Source organism: Thyridium curvatum (genome assembly GCF_004353045.1).
Source record: "Thyridium curvatum strain D216 chromosome Unknown NODE_30_length_408869_cov_84.441474, whole genome shotgun sequence".
NCBI lineage: Eukaryota > Fungi > Ascomycota > Sordariomycetes > Thyridiales > Thyridiaceae > Thyridium > Thyridium curvatum.
Genome location: NW_022156785.1, coordinates 17,959 through 34,162, shown reverse-complemented (window position 1 = coordinate 34,162; position 16,204 = coordinate 17,959). Strand labels below are relative to the sequence as shown.

At 55.1% G+C, this 16,204-nt stretch overlaps 4 protein-coding genes across 4 annotated transcripts; 1 reads left to right on the top strand and 3 right to left on the bottom strand.

Annotated features, from left to right (window-relative positions):
- Positions 1–4,331: 4,331 nt before the first annotated feature.
- E0L32_005591 (uncharacterized protein) lies at positions 4,332–6,482 on the bottom strand (the record flags this gene model as incomplete). Its single annotated transcript, XM_031140130.1, has 5 exons — positions 4,332–4,380; positions 4,444–4,701; positions 4,758–5,118; positions 5,186–5,596; positions 6,254–6,482. The coding sequence occupies 5 exons, from the start codon at positions 6,480–6,482 to the stop codon at positions 4,332–4,334; spliced, it is 1,308 nt and encodes a 435-aa protein (XP_030995602.1).
- A 663-nt stretch (positions 6,483–7,145) lies between these two features.
- On the top strand, positions 7,146–7,643 carry E0L32_005590 (uncharacterized protein; the record flags this gene model as incomplete). The annotated part of the gene is made up of 1 exon (XM_031140129.1): positions 7,146–7,643. One exon carries the CDS (start codon positions 7,146–7,148, stop codon positions 7,641–7,643), a length of 498 nt encoding a protein of 165 aa, XP_030995601.1.
- Positions 7,644–7,796: 153 nt separating this feature from the next.
- Positions 7,797–9,754, bottom strand: E0L32_005589 (uncharacterized protein; the record flags this gene model as incomplete). The annotated part of the gene is made up of 3 exons (XM_031140128.1): positions 7,797–9,383; positions 9,458–9,626; positions 9,693–9,754. 3 exons carry the CDS (start codon positions 9,752–9,754, stop codon positions 7,797–7,799), a joined length of 1,818 nt encoding a protein of 605 aa, XP_030995600.1.
- Positions 9,755–11,028: 1,274 nt separating this feature from the next.
- E0L32_005588 (uncharacterized protein) lies at positions 11,029–15,730 on the bottom strand (the record flags this gene model as incomplete). The annotated part of the gene is made up of 3 exons (XM_031140127.1): positions 11,029–11,944; positions 12,010–15,203; positions 15,275–15,730. The coding sequence occupies 3 exons, from the start codon at positions 15,728–15,730 to the stop codon at positions 11,029–11,031; spliced, it is 4,566 nt and encodes a 1,521-aa protein (XP_030995599.1).
- Between the last annotated feature and the right edge of the window lie 474 nt (positions 15,731–16,204).

Here is a 16,204-nt window from a genome sequence, read left to right as displayed (position 1 = left end):
GCCGGCACTTTCCCTCCGTGCCATTAGGATGTATTATCTTGGATGATGGCTGACTGGCCCAGGTGCCGCGCGGAAGGCGAGCACAGCCATTCGCTCAGCTCCATGCAAGCAGGTTGTTTACCGCATAGCCCATCAAGCCCTCTCTCAGACAACCCCCCCTCCAGTCCTGGCCAGGCAGTGCTCAGCTCTGCACTGTCTGGGCTTTCATGCCTCCACCATGCTGTCAGTCTGGAGAGTCTGGTAGCTGCCCGTGCAGTTCTCGTGGATCTTTCCCCTGTCTGTTTGATGTTGCTCTATTTTTCGCCATGATACACCGCCAGCGGAGTATGGAGTCGATCAGGACTAGGTAGACTGCCTCAACTGCCTAACACCTCTCTCACTGCCTAACATTCTGGTACCTAATCCGGACACCTCGACCTGGACTCGACTAGGTACCTACCTGCCTTCTTGACACACACCCCGCCTGGATGGCTCTCTCCCCTGCCGCCTACACCTGAGGCAGCCATGCCTTGCATATGGCAAGGTGTCCAGTCAGTCACCTCTGCGTGATGTACAACAGGATTCTGGCTTGACCTACTCGGTGTGGTGGTACCTGCCCAAACTGCCTTGTGCCCCTGCTCCCCCAGATACAGTGCTGCTGTTCTGCAAAAATGGAACTCCCCTTCACGTTTTTGTTATTCATTTCATTGCCGTCGGTTGCTTCTCTGCCTGCCAAACATCGTCGACACCTGCGTGTCGGAGATTACAAAGCCTGCCCAGAATACGAATACCTGCCCTGTCTCGGATACTGCGGAAGCCTGCAAGAGACCGGCCACCGTGGATGGGAGAGCTCGCGGTGCCCAGGCACGCTGGCTGCAGCTTAGGGGTACGGACTCTGCACGTACCTGCACGTTGCGCCCGCCGTAGTTCCTTGCCAGTTACGCAGTTTCTCTGGAGACCCACCCTTGTGTGAGAGAACGACGACGCGTCTTGATCCCAAAAAGGTGTCGATGGCTCAGCGAATGCATACGGCTGCGAGAAATGGGCGTCGTTGTGAAAGAAAAGAAGAACCCGCGTGTTAAGATGAGATCGTTGACACCAGAGGTTTGGGGAAACAGTCTCGTCTCCCAAAAGGCAGCGCAGGCGGGCTACCCTCGCGGTAAAGACCTTACCTTTTGCGAGGCAGGCAGGTCGAATCCCTCTGTCTCTTCCGCGGGTGTGGTGGCCCTGGTGGCCCAGTGGGCAAGGCGCCTGAAAAGTATGCACACTGTGCAGCCTGCGTTTGGGGATGCCGCAATATCTGAGACAAGCCCATTTACAGGTTGATCCCGCCCATTGTTCCTCCAACTCATCTATTCGACGGTTCACTGTCTTGATTGGTCTACGGCTGTTTCCCCATGAAAAGCCAGCTTTGGTTGCTCTCCGTCCCTCGCCGTAACCCAAAACTGCTCGCCGGATGGATGCGTTCAGAATGAGCCATGCGGAGTTTGGTGGGAAGGAGAGCGACAAAGAAGACGACAGGTGCTTTGCATACGAACAACAGACAAGAGGGAAAAAGGCCCCATCGGACTTTTCTCGGGTCTGCTTGCTTTCTTCTCTGAGGAGATCTATTCAGGTGAGCAGGCACCATGTTCGCGAAATTTCCATTCAGCCGTCGGTCGGGCAATGATGACTCAAGAATCTCCTGGTGAGCAGAGCACTTTTTGATGACATTCAGGACTTGCCAGGCCATGCCATGCCATGCCCGTAAGCAGCAGCGATTACGCCTTGCCTGGTAATCCCTCTCTCCAGGCCAATAACGAGAGGCTGCGTGACCACTCTGTGGCTGTTGAATCCAAGCTGGAGAGTTTCTCCGCATGGACACAACATCCCGGTGCACTTACGCTTCACCCCATACTATTGGATAGAGTGTCTCGAACGCTGGGCGATGAGGAAGAAAGAGGCTCCGAGCTAGATACGGAGTAGATTGGCCGAAAGCGGCCTGCTACCTCCAAAATGAAGATACAAGAGTCCTCATTCGACGGCACTCCCTTCTTCTTCGCCGCTCGCTATCCAACACGAGCAACAGAGGATGGCGAGCATTCGAGCGAACAGACGACACTTCCATCTGAGTCATCATTCAGGTAATTCACAAGGAGTGGAGCAGAGTTTGACCCGATCTGATGGTCGGAGCCAAAGAGAACCTAAATAGCAAAGCGTGGTCCGTAAAATCCCGCGGCCTGATTGCGTGGAACTTGCCTTTTCTTTGCCTAGTGCCCAGAACGAATGCAGGTATGCTTCTCGAAGGATGCCGGATAGAGCCAACATCAGTCGTCATTATCGCGAGACTTCCTTGTACAGCCTGGGTGCGCCTTTATCGGTTCCAAAGATCCGACATTCATGGTGATAGGTATTATTGTCCTATCGGTAACAGTGGTACTGTCGTGTGCCTCATTAGCAGAAACACAAATCGAGATGCTCTCGCCACAATGCCTTGATCGAGATGTAATTCAGCTACTCCGTTCCCCCAACATTTCCCGCCGCATCTTCATCCAGGCGGATGAGACCGAGGAAGCCTGTGGCTAGTCTACCGATCCCATTGCCACCTTGATGCAATGATACGGTCCCAACAGCCAGACAAGCTCGCCCTCTGCACCCTGACGTACCTGCATGCCTTCGGTTTTGCCCGTCGTCCCAGAAACGCCGTTCATAAGCGTTTGTTAGTTTTCAGCAAATGCTTCCCGGATCATGACAACATCAGGGTCAGTCAGGCAGACCCCCCCGGTACGGGTACGAGTTAGGTTTCCCCAAAGTAAGCCATCCCCCCGGTTCTAAGATCTGGGGGGGACGTTATCTCTTTCGCTCCGGAGTCGGGCAGTGAGTCACCACCACCACTCGTTTGCCTCGAACAGTGACTGCCAGGATAACGATACGGAGGCGCGGAGGCCGCCCCCCTCCCCCACCCGTGTAAGCGCCAGGTAGACAATTCACGCCGTCCGTGCAAGTTTGCTCTGCCCCAAACGCCAAGAACCCGGGTTTTGCGAGGATTGCCGTGTGCAAGCAAACGGATACACATGACCTCCGGACCCTGCTGGTGATGATGCTGCGTAGCCTTGGAGGGTGTTCCAAGATGGTGGGCCCCTCGGACTTCAAAAGTCCATCGAGACAAAAAGGCAGCTGGGGGGTTGATGACGGAAAGGCATGGCTCGCTTATTTGGGACTGGGGGAGGCGAGGCTATGGCAGGCTGCCGGGCGTGTGTCAAGCAGGCAGTGCCGTTGTCGCGACATCGTGACCAGAAAAAAGAACAAGGGAGCCGTCGGTCATCCGCCTCAGCTGGCCAGGCATAATTGCCACCACGTTAAGACTTGGGGAGCTGGAAACCACCTCATCCGAGGCGTCATTGTGATTCAGACGAAAGAACAGATAGCACTGTCATGCCGGTTTCCAGCCAAGGACTGTGTCACCCGTCCATGACTCCGTTTTGTCACGGGTTTCGGCCGGCCAGCCAGCCAGCCATCCTCTTCCGCAAGTCCGATGGCCGTGATCTCCTAGTGGCAAGAAATAAGCTTGGGAAAGCTGGTCATTCAGCCCTTGAGCAGGTTCCGAGTGAATAAAAGACGTCATACCACATCTATGAGACACCGGGTTGCCTCTGGTGTTTTCCTCGAGAAAGGAGAATGGGAAACCTTCTCTTGGATTATTCGGATCCACCAACTTGAACCACGCACGCATGGAGCAACGTCGCAAAAGTTCGTTACTGAAGATTCCAAAGAGCAGTATGATTTCTTGGTCGGGGTGGCGGGCATCCCAAGATCGTCTTGGCTACCAGCTCTCCATTGCAACAAGGTGACGCTGTTCATCGATACTATTTTCAGACCACCATTCCACACGATATATCTTGAAGGCAATAGGGCACGTAAAAGTAGATAAGAAGTCGTGGAGCTGGAGTATCAGGAACAAAGGGGTGTACGATATATTGTCCCGTTTGTTGGCTTTATCATATTTGCCCCTTTTTGAGAAAGACGTGAGCACGAAAGGTCAGAAACTGAGAAACGTAACTGAACACGAAAATCAATTCACTGCACGGAGTTTCGGGACCTTGAATTACACACTGGGAAAAACGATGCGGGTGTTTAATTCATAAGATATACATGAGTGTTCGCGGACAAGCAAGACTCAAGCTCAGCATGAACTCTTCTCTCCTTGGCAGATTTTCCCTGAAACCCCTTTTTCACCACGGGCGAAGAAAAAGGAAAGAAGCCAAGCCCACAATCATCCCAATGAGAAAAACCAAGCCCATGAAGCGGGCCGAACAGCCAATCTTTGCAAATAGAAACATGGAAAAGAGCCATAAACTTCCAGACCAGTAGATTTACGAAGCCATGTAAGTGCTGGCATCGATGCCCTCCTTGGGAAACTCACTAGTGCCAAAGTCAGTAACAGATAAACTAATCGTGATTGGGAGAGAGAGTGTAAAAACGTACGGAAGGGCAACCTCGAAGCGCTTCTCAATGGACTTGAGGACCTCCTTGTCCTGATCGTTGCTCACAAACGAAATCGCAAGACCCTTGGTACCAAAGCGGCCAGCACGACCGACACGATGGAGGTAGGAATCAGCGTCCGCAGGGAGATCGTAGTTGATGGCCAGGTTGATACGCTCGATATCGATACCACGGCCGAAAACATCGGTAGCAACGCAAATACGCTTGTTGAACTCCTTGAACTCCTTGTAGCGTCGAATGCTGAGGCAGAAATGGTCAGCAGGTACCATCTTGGAATCGCGGGATAGACTACTTACCGCTCCTCTTGGCTCACGCCCGAGTGCACGGCGATGGAAGGGAAGTTGCACTCCCGAAGGAGCTTGTCGAGCTCGGTGGCACGCAGCGTGCTCTTGACGAAGATGATGACCTGGTTAAACTGAAGCTCATCAAGCAGCTCGTTGAGCTTGCGGTTCTTCTCGCGCTCCTCAAGCGGGATGTAGTACTGCTGAAGACCGTGCAGCGTCAACTTGGTGTCCTCGTCGACGTAGTGCTCGGTGGGATTCTGCATGAACTTCCGGCAGATGGGCTTGATCTCGTCCGACAGCGTCGCGGAGAACATCATCACCTGCTTCTGAGTGGGAGTGGCACGGAAAATCTCCTGGACATCACGTCGCATATCTGGAGACGTAGTCAGCAGCCATATCTTGCTAGGGTGTAGAGTTGAAGCAGCTGGAAAGACACGTACCAATCTGGTCAAGCATCTTGTCGCACTCGTCCAGAACGAAGATGCGGACGCTGCCAAGGCGGAGATACTTGTCCCGGACGAGCGCGTTAAGACGTCCGGGAGTACCGACGATGATGTGGGGGTGAGTGTCCTTGTTCTTCAGGACTTCGGCATCCTTCTGGATAGGGGTACCACCGTAGAAGACACCAGTCTTGATGTCTGGCATGTACTTGGAAAAGCGGTTGTACTCGTTGCGGATCTGGAACGCCAGCTCACGGGTGTGGCACATGACCAGGACCGAGCATTCGCCAGCAACGGGCTCTACCTGCTGCAGAGTCGTGAGGACGAAGACAGCAGTCTTTCCGAGACCCGACTTGGCCTGGCAGATGATGTCTCCACCAAGCATAGCCTGAGGGATGCAGGTCTGCTGGACTATTGATTCGATCGAAGTTAGATTCAGTGGCCTCAAAACGTAAACGAAAGGCGGAAGGGGAGTTTCGAGCTGTCCGTCCGTCGTCGCAGCACTATCAAAATCGCAGACCGAAAGAAACCATCCCCGGAGAACCGAACAAGCAAACTCGAACAGCCACCCGCGATCGCTAAGTAGACGAAAGGGATACCGCTGGCAATGTCCAGAGACGAGGTCCGGTAGACCTCAGTGAATGGCCAATGCCAGAATGGGCGCCGCCGCCGAGATCAAAGGCCGATCAGGTCCACCGAGGCGAGCAGCGAGATGTTCTCGACAGCACAAGGCCTGCCTGCCACAAGTTCCAACCCCCCGAGGGGCGGATTTCTCTGCTGTCAAGGCCTTCAGAAAGCCTATGCGGAGTACTGGAAGCATCCGAGCATTGTCCGGCAAAAACAGCCAAAACCTGGTCTGACCATCGTGTCCTGACCGCGAATTTCAACGGATAGCCTGTGCGGGCCATCAAATTCCACTGCGATTCCCCCCTTGCCTCTGGAAGGCATATAGATTCTCCCTTTCTGCTCCTTGCGAGATGGATGGACGGACAGACGGACGGACGCTCAAAGACTGTGGGGAGGGTAACTTGGTTTGGGAGATGTGGCTTTGAAAATGTCAAGACTAACCCTCCGAAGGATGCTCGAATCCGCAGTCGCCGATAGCGCGAAGAAGCTCGGGCTTCAGAAGGAAGTCGCGGAAACCAGTCGAGTGAATACCGACATAGCTGCCCTTCTTGTCGACGTTGTTGCCAGCGCCGGCAAGGTCGCCCTTCTTGCCGTTGGCGGCGGGGGCGGCAGCCTCGTTAGTGTTAAGCTCCTCGTCGGAGTAGTCGATGAGATCCTCCTCGGCAGACATGTTGGATGCTGTGGTAAGGGAGTAAGAGATGGAATCGAGCTGGGTTGGATGATGGATGGATAGCTGCAGGCAAGCTGTCGCAAATGGTCTCCAAGAGTTCGACGTAAACAAACGGCGCACGGGTTTGGCGGAAGAGAAGAAGAACCAAGGAAACCGACTTGGATTCGGTGTGAAAGAATTCAGAGCTCGCAGAGACTCAGAAGAGGGAGAGGGCACGCAGGATCGGGGGAGTGAAGAGACTTGCGTGGCTCGATGGTGGTTGATGGAAGGTTGAAGGTGAGGTGAGATGGGAAGTTGGCGATGACAGGGGTGGCCCAGGCGTAAAGTAAAGGTGGGAAAAATCAGAAAGACATGGACCGAGTGAAGGGAGGCTGTGGAGGTGGGATGCCTGAGAGATGGGTGCCTCACCGCCCTGCTAGTCCGGAAAGGGTTTGGCCTCGAGCTAGTTAAGCTCCCAGCTCCCATCTCTACTTGTATGTGCTGCACGGACCACGCCCTCACACTTGTAGGCTCCAGTCCCCGTTTACACAGTTGTGGAGCAGAAAGACCTGGAACTTCTCTCATAAATTGTTCATATATATACGGAGTACGAGCACCCTTTGCTTTTTTCCTTTGCTCCTGTTGTCTCCGTCTAAACAGAGCAGGCCCTAACAAAACTCCGCGATGGCCAAGGGAAAGACTCCGGTTGGAGTGCACAATAAACACCTCTACAGCCGTCTCTCCTTTCTCTATCAGGCCGCAGCACACCTCGCCGAGGCGAGCAGCAACAGGAAAGAGCCTGCTGCCAACGACGATGCGACAGGCAAGCCAGGCGAGACCAGGCACCCGGCGCCTCAGCATCTAGAAGGAGTGTCCCGGCGCCTCGCCACAGACTTCCGCGCAGTGGGCCTGAAGACGCAGATCCGCGCCAGCCCCTCGATGAAGCGCACCATCTGCAAGTCCTGCGATACCTTCCTCATCGAGGGACAGACATGCACCTCGGCCGTCGAGAACAAGAGCAAGAACGGCCGCAAACCCTGGGCAGACACGCTGGTCATCAGCTGCAACACCTGCGGCGCCCAGAAGCGTTTCCCTGTCGACTCGCCTAGGCAGAGGCGCAAATCACAGCGGCGTTCACCGGCAAGCGGCCAAGTCACGGTGCCGGACGAGAAGGTTGCATGAAAAAAAAGGGGGTTGCTACCATTAAGTGGAAAAATTATTCTATGGGCCGGTCGTCATCAACACTGCACCGTCGATGCTCTCCGCAGTGTACATATCATTACTTTTTTTTTCTTTTCATCTTTACAGCCGCTCTCTCTCAGCTACGCCTACACCTCAGCTGTTGCGCAGGATGTTGACCAACCCCTTGGCCTTCTGCGCCCCGCCGATGCCGTAGCCCACCTCGACGACGCCCCTCGCAAAGGACCAGCTCTTGGGCTGGCTCTTGATCGGGTAGCGGATCGGAGGCGGGATGCCGGTCCGGATGCCCAGCCAGCCGAACCGGTCCTCACATATGCTCTTCATGTTGCACACGGACCTCAGGCCCTCTTCGGCAGCGAAACGGCCAAAGCCCGAGCCGCCGACACCGCCGAACGGCAGCTGCACGGCGTAGAAGACTGCGAAATCGTTGACCGCGACCATACCAGCCCTGACACCGCGGACCACAGCCTGAAGAACCGGGTCCGAATCAGCGCCAAAGACGGCCGAGCCGAGACCAAAGTTGGGCGCGTTGGCAATGCGGAGGACGTCCTCGGCCGAGTTGGAAGGCGCTTTCATGATCGTGAGGATGGGGCCAAAGCATTCCTCTTGGGCAATCGCCATATCCGGGGTCACGTCGGCCACGAGGGTCGGAGTAAAGTAGTGACCCTTGGGGTGATCGGGGTGGTTGTAGCGCTTTCCGCCAGCCAGCACGCGTGCTCCGTGCAGCAGCGCGTCGCCGACCAGACCCTCCAGCTGGGAGAAACGGTTGTCCGAGATCATGGCACCCACGTCTGCGTCCTGACCGAGGCGCAGGGCCCTGACCCTCTCGACCAGGAGGCCCAGGAGCCTATCGTAGATAGCAGGCGTCACAATAACACGTTCAATTCCAATGCAGTTCTGGCCACTGGCCTGGAATGTCCCTCTGAGAATGACCTCGGCGATGCTCTCCAGCCTGCCGGCCGCCGAATCCAGGACGATGAACGGATCTTTCCCACCCAGCTCTTGGCAAGTTGGGATCATGGCCTTGGCAGCGGACGCGGCGACCTTCTGAGCGACAGCCTGAGACCCGATGAACGTGATGTGGCTGACCTTGGGATGGCTAGTGATATGGTTCGCCGTCTGGGGCCAGCACACGATCGTCTGCACCAGGGCGGGATCGTGGCCGTGCGCGACGAGGGCGCCCCGCACGATGTTGGTAAAGTGCTGCGAGCTCCAGGCCGTCTGCTCCGAGACCTTGACGACGATGCCGTTGCCCGCGAAGATGGACGAGATCATGGGGCCGACGAGGTTGTGGAAGGGGTAGTTCCAGCTCACGAGGGCGGCGACGACGCCCATGGGCTCGTAGACGACCGTGTTCCTCTTGTACGACATGAGCAGGTTCGTCGGCCGCCTCGACGGCTTGAGCGCCTTCTCGCCGTGCTTGATGACCCACTGCAGCTTCTCGGTGGTGACCAGGATCTCGCCGAGCTGGGCGTCGACCATGGTCTTGCCCGAGTCGAGGCACGCGATGCGGCAGATCTCTTCCTGGTTGTCGAGGACGTACTGCAAGAGGGTCGAGAGGACGTGGCGGCGCTGGCGGAACGTCGTGCGCGCCCACTTCGCCTGCGCAGCTTGGCATTGATCGATGGCGCGGTCGATGGCATCGGGAGTGGACGGGTTAACGAAGCCGAGGAACTGGCCAGTCGCCGGAGCGTAGCATTGGACCGCTGTCGAGCCGGACGCCTACGATGATAGATCTCGGGTCAGTATTGGACGACTTCTATGTACTATCAGTGACCAGAGATAGATCAACCCACCTTGATGCTCGGCTTCTCTAGGATCTCCTCCTTCTCGGGCAGCTTGGGTGACGGGATCTTGTATCGAATAGGCGTGTCAGATGTGGTCGCGCTGTAGACGATGTAGAGAATGATGGCCGCCAGAGCTGTCCAGATGGCGGGCCACGCAACAGGAGGGATCTGCACTGGCCTGGAGGGACGACATGTTCGTTAGCTGTGGTAGAGTACGACCGCGAAGTTGAAGAGTGGCAATTACAATTTCTCTTGAAGCCAGGCCTCGACCTGCCGCCAACCTCCCTCGAGCGCCTGGTTCGCCATTGAGTCGTCGGACGCTCTCTTTCGTGCTCCTGGTGGGGGTTGCTTCGAGCTTGAAGGACGAAATGGAAAAGGGTATAGCTTGTAGCAAGGCTGTTACCCGACACCAGCTGGGAGATTCGAGCCGTTTCAGTCAAAGGACTACCGTGCTCGGCTTGATTGAGCTCCTTGAGGCGAGAATCAACCTGTCGGGAAGCTCTCGTGGAAATTTTGTCTGGTCGGCCTTCAATTGCGACCCATCTAATGGTTGTCCAGGGGTTCGCTGGCGATTACCTAACACTATCTAGGGGTGGTGTGGTTTTTCGTTTGTACCTGCATCGGCTCCAGGCCAAGCCGTCCACAGAGTGGAGCAAGAATGATCAATGATATTGCGCTGCCCATCACTTCAATTGAGTGCCTACTGTACAAGTACTAGAGCAAGCCGACGGAGTTTCTGACCGGTAATCGCCTCAAATTGCTGGTTACGGATGATGAAAGTATTCCGTGTCATTTGTAAGCCAGGCACGCCGAGTAAGATCCAACCATGGGAAGCTCATCGTTTGGCACTGTCTGTGAACTAAGTTTTACGTATGCTATATTCTCTTTTTGTTCTTCAAATGAGGCGACCCCCATCCATCCCGTGGAAACGCCGTGCAGTATAAGTAGCAAAAACATGCATAACAATAGACAAACGTAAGGTAATCAAGGAAAACGACCCGAGTAAGGGAAGTGAGGGGTACTGGCAAGCACGTATATACTAATATGAAAATGAAGGGGCGTCAGACTCGTGGTGAGAGAAAGAAACCAGGATGACTGAAAAGATCCCCTTGAGTATCGGAGAGTCAGGTTAACTCATGAAAATGCCCTCCTTTCTATACCACCAATGCGTTCACATCTCAGAAATATGATCAAACCAGCGTGACCACCTCGGACAGCAGTGATCGAGACAAACATGATGCCACCCTAATAACGCCGGCTGATGAGGGAAATAATAATAAAATAAACAACAAAATGGCCGCGGGATAATAACGAACAAGAGGTCAGAAACCAGGAAGAAGCCGCAGGAACCGTTTCCAACAACGTGAACCGCACAAGCAGGGCCTCTCTGGCCTGCCTGGTACTGTAGATCGCTCATGCAAATCGCAAGTGCATGGGAGATCAGGGATATCAACAAAACCATGATGAGAGAAGCGACTCGATGCAGGGTAGGGGAAAGCGCAGCGTAGTGTACAAAGACGGGCAAAAGGGTCATGTGCCGATATCGATCACTAGCCCAGCAGCCTCGAAGCCTGGCCATCTCAGCCGTTGTGCTTGCTCTTTGCTGAGATGATGGAAAGGCCGCGCAGTCGTCCAGGCACGAAACGACTACTACTGCTTGGTGGATGTCGGGAATCGCGATGTGCAGAATGCGAAGATTCTATCCTGGAAAGGCGGGCTGCCGTGGTAAAGTCGTTGCTGGCCTCGTAGCTGGCCCGAACACGATCCATGGATGCTCTCATGCGGTCGTATGATGGCCGTGCCCTGTCAATAGACTGGCGCACGGGAACTTCGGGAATCTCGGAGGATGTCCTATGGTGGGTATAGTTTGTCCCGTCGCTCCCGTTCTGCGTCCGCGTGTTATGCGTAGCAACCGAGGGGGGGTAGATTGGACGCCTATCCTCGTCCACGCTCGCATACTGGGCATGCTTGCCCTTCTTCGAGGACTGGGAGGAGCCACTCGATTTGCCGCTGGGCGTCATCTCGGGATTGGCTGGTTTGCCAGTCTTGAAAATGCCCAGCTGGACCTGTTCTCGAATGATGTCCACATCGTACGGCCAGTAAACCTTTTGCACGGCCTTGATCGCATAGCGAGGGAACATACACATCACCACGGTGACGAACAGAACGAGCCAGAAGTTGAGCTCGCCATAGACCTGCGGAGCCGCCTTGTAGAAGTAGGCCGAGTAGGTATTCGTCGTGAAGACGCCCGTCCAGAAGAAGATGAACAGATCGCTCAAGACGACGACCAGAACCATCAGCCAGTCCCAGCGGTAGCAGTTGATGAGAATATACAGGTTGATGGCGATGACTGCAGGATGCATGATGTAGCAGCCAAGCCGGAGCCGATCGGCCACATCCAGACCGTTGAAAGTGACGAAAGCACCACCCGTGAAACTCAGGTACGGGACGAAGAAGCACATGGCTGACTGGTACACACCGTCGAGCATGTAGAGCCTGTGGTTTGAATCCATCATCAGCAGCTGCACAATATAGAGTAATGAAGTTACGCAAGCACATACCAGAATTTGGGCTGAGTCCATTCAAGCCGCTCAATACCACGTCGGTAAAGTTGGGGGACAGCCAGCGAGACCGTGTCGGAAACGTCTTGGTCGAGGACACCCATCAGAATGACAGGGACCGAGGTGAAGAACAGGTTGAACATGAGGATGTAGGTGTAGTCGAAGACGTATGTAATATCGAAGTTGCAATACACCTGGAACCAGAAGATGGCGAAAACCCACACGATGTTCTTGTAGAAAAAGTTGCTGATGCACTCGGCGATTCGCCTGTACGACCACCGACCATGCACGAGCACCAGCCTCTGCAAGAAACGGAATTGTCCAATGGCATAGTCAGAGGACATGGCAGCTTGGCGGCCCTCCAGACCAGCAATGCCCACGCCAATGTCTGCCTCTTGAATCATGGCCACGTCATTGGCACCGTCACCAATGGATAGAGTCATGACATCAAGGCCAGTCTTGACCATGGCGCAGACCGCGGCCTTTTGAGCTGGACTAACACGACAACAGAGCACGGACTTGCACTGCTTGCACAGCAACAAGAATTTCTGCTTCAGAGCGTCGTCTAGTACAAAGCGCAGCGTAAAGCCGTCAATGACCAAGGCGTGTGTTGGCCCAGGGGCCTCGTGGTTTTTCTTCGCTAGAGCGAGGTCCTCGTCGCTGCCCGTGAGGCCAAAGACTCGGAGATGCGTATCGAGTTCCTGTTCAAGTTGTTCGAGATAGTAGTCCTGGGTAGTCGCTCCACTCTCGTCCTCGTCAACTCTTAGTCGAAGCAACTCCATATCGTTGTTCAGGAGGTTGCACGAGAATCCAATGTTGATCGCGGTCTCGACTTTGTCGCCAGTGAGAACCCACAGCTTGATGCCCGCTTCACCGAGCAGCGCAATGGTGTCGGGGACACCGTCCTGCAGGCGATCCTCGATAGCAGTACCTCCCAGAAGAGTAAGATCCTGCTCAATTTGATCTGCAGCCGCCTCCATCTTCTCCTCTCGCTCTTCCAAGGCTGTCGCCGCGGCGTCATGGATCTTGCGCCAATTGTTGTATTCCTCCTCGCCCAGAACTCGCTGAGCGATGCAAAGGGTTCGCAATCCCTCTCGGGCAAACATCTCGAGGTGCTCGGCTGTCGTCTTTCGCAGCTCTGCCTGCTCGCCTCGCCTGAGCCGAGAGTAGATAATGCTATCGGCACCCTTGCAGAAGAGAACAATTTGGCCATCTGGCATCTTGACAATTGCGCTCATACGCTTCCGGGTCGAGTTGAACTCGATCGTATTCAGGATGGGGTAGTGTCTTTCCTCACCCTTGACATTGAGCCGAATACCGTCTTGGGTGTTGCCGAGGACGGTGAAACCCATGTCTCTAGCGGTGGCCACCAGAGCGGCCTCGTCGGGAGATTGCGCTTTGAAAATGATCTTCGGGGGGTCGCCGGGTTCCTTCTCGGTCAGAACGGTGTGGCAAAGAGCGAGTGCCAGCATGAAACGCTCGTTGGCTTCTTGCTGCTCCGGCCCATGCAAGCCGGCGAGGTCGTCGACGAAATCGGGTGCGATGAAAGTCAGCTCATCGTCGTGGAGGTAGGGGTTGTCGTGCATGTGACGCAGGCCCTGGATAGTGCGGATCTTGGCGGCTGCGATTTCTACTCTGGCCTTCTCTGCCTCCTTCTCCACATCGATTCCAAGCCGCTTTTGCATGCCAGCCTGTGCTTCGGTGTATGCTTCTCCATAGGGCTGACCGTTGACGGTGGCCTTCTTGAACTCCATCACGTTTTGCGTCAGAGTGCCTGTCTTGTCCGAGAAGATGTACTCGATCTGACCCAAATCATCCGAAATATTCCACGCCTTCGGAATGCATGACTGCTCAATAGTCTCGTCATACATTTCGACGTCACTGTAAATAAAGACTGCTTGCAGCGTCCGCACGATCTCAAGGGTGATGTAGAGAGAAATGGGAACCAAGTTCTGGAAGTAGATGATGGCAGCCCAGAAGGTCACGAAACCGGCGACGGGCGGTGTACCTCCATCTGGTTCGAGATTGAAGTAATGCAGAGAGGAGTCGGTCTTTGCCCAGGCAACCCCATTAACGACGCCAGCAAGGACGCACATGATGATAAGGATACCAAAGTTCCAGAAAACGTTGTAGTTCAGTTCTCTGGCGATCCTAGCGCGCTTGCTAGGTGTGATGCCAGCGTTCATCATGATCTTTGTGTCGTGGCCGGTGAATATGACAATGCCAAGAGCCCACTCGGTATTGCGCAGGTTACAACCACGCAGCAGCACGTTGTCAATGGTGATGGGCTCAGTCATTTCGCGAGGGATGCCGCTGTCGGTATTCGGCACCTTCTGTTCCCACTTGATCGCACCATTGTACTTGTAGAGATTTGGCTGTGGCGGCTCGCTCTCGATCAAGAACTGAGCCCTTTCGCAATCCCTGGCATGCTTCAGATTTCGGCCACAGCGGAGACTGGTGCGGAACTTGAGGTTCGTTTCGCCGTCCAGGTTCTTGGTCTCGATATAGCAAGCGCCTTCTGGGTCCGAGGTGGAAAGAATGATGACATCTGCAGGAAGCTCCTCGTCGTTGTAGATACGGACGAAGTCGCCGACCTGGATGTCCTTCCAAGCGCTCCTGTGGAATCGAGCCTTGCCCTCGGGGTGGATGTCGTGGTTGATCATATCTGGTTTGATCTGTCTCAGGTCGACCTCGTTGCCTTGGAAAGAGAAGGCGGAAACCGGGCGTTCCTGGCTCTGGACCTGGAGCTGGTCTGCTGTCGGGCGGGGCGAGGGAACAGGAGTCATCTGTATCTCTTCCCGCGCCGACATGAAGGACGTGCGTTCACTGCGCGGCGACACGACCGATTCGCGGTGGGCCCTGGTCTCGATGGATATGCGCGGATCAATGCCGTTGAAGTCCGAGCCGTCTTGTCCCTTGTGATCCTTTTTCCACAGCTTCTCCATAGAAGCCCAGGTCTTGACCATGAGCCGGGTCGTCGCTTTCTTGAACTTTCTCCAGCCGGAGACGTTGTCTTCCTTGACGTTGACATTATTCCAGCCACAGAGACGATACACGGGGGAGTTATTCAACTGCTTGTCGGATGTTGTTCTCCTCCAGTCCTCAATGGCGTCCTTGATGGCCGTGACCGTGATGATGAATATCAACGGAACGGCGTTCAACCCCGGGTTGACTCCTCCGAAAATGGGAAAAATCTGACTGGTCAACCGAGTGCCCAACAATGAACCACCCTGATAAAGGGCGCGGGAGGGAGAAGAATACTTACGACCAGGATGACAAGAAACAGGAAGAAGATGTTGGCAATGTTGTGGAACTGGAACCAAATATTCTTGGGAATGAAGGATAAGGGGGTGTACTTGGCTGTCCGAATCTTGTTGCGGGTGAAGTGGGTTATGGGATCTCCATGTTCATCCTTCAAATCATCAGGGAGCGGCTGGTTGAAGTAGAGCGTCCTCGGCGGCGCTGCCTCGCTGTTGACAGACTCGGTCTCGGCAGCGTCATTGTTTCGCAACGATTCGGTGCCTCCCGAGGCTCTTTTCTTCTCGGCAGACGCGTTCTTGCCATTTGCGCGGCCGAGTAGCGATAAGCGCTTCAGATTGCTGCTCTTGACAGTCAACTTCCGCGTGGCCCATCGTGACCTTTTGGTGCGGCTCGTCTTATGTCCACCTTCGTGCTCCTGTCGAGGGGGGTGTTCGGGCTCGGTGGTCGTTATTGTCGTCATGTTGGGGGCCACTGGGGGGCCGCGAGGCCTTCTTGCGTGCGTCTTGGTGCGCGAGCGAGTCTCAGCGATACTCCCTCGTAGCAATTTCTCGACACAATTTCTCGACAGGCAGAGTCCGCGACCTCTGGCCCGGCCTTGCAGGGAACTCCTCTCCGCGGTATGGACGTCCCTTCAGTTGCGATGATCGAGCAGCTACCACGGACACATGAGCGGCACTGTCTGCGAGGAGAACTGGCAAGGTCTATGCCGCAGTCTGGCCGCGCGAGGGAGGCCGATCGTCGTGAGGGAGGATTGGTGGTTGGAGGTGGATTTTTTGGTTGATGACGGTCAAGTCGAGAACAGGGAGGGAGGACGGGCAAGTTTCCAGGCAAAGGCTTACCAAACGTCGGATGGCCCGGGTGCTAAGGGGAGGCCACAGGGCAGTAGCGGGAGGGTAGGGGGGCACGGTCAGGAGGTACCTTGTACATTGGCGCG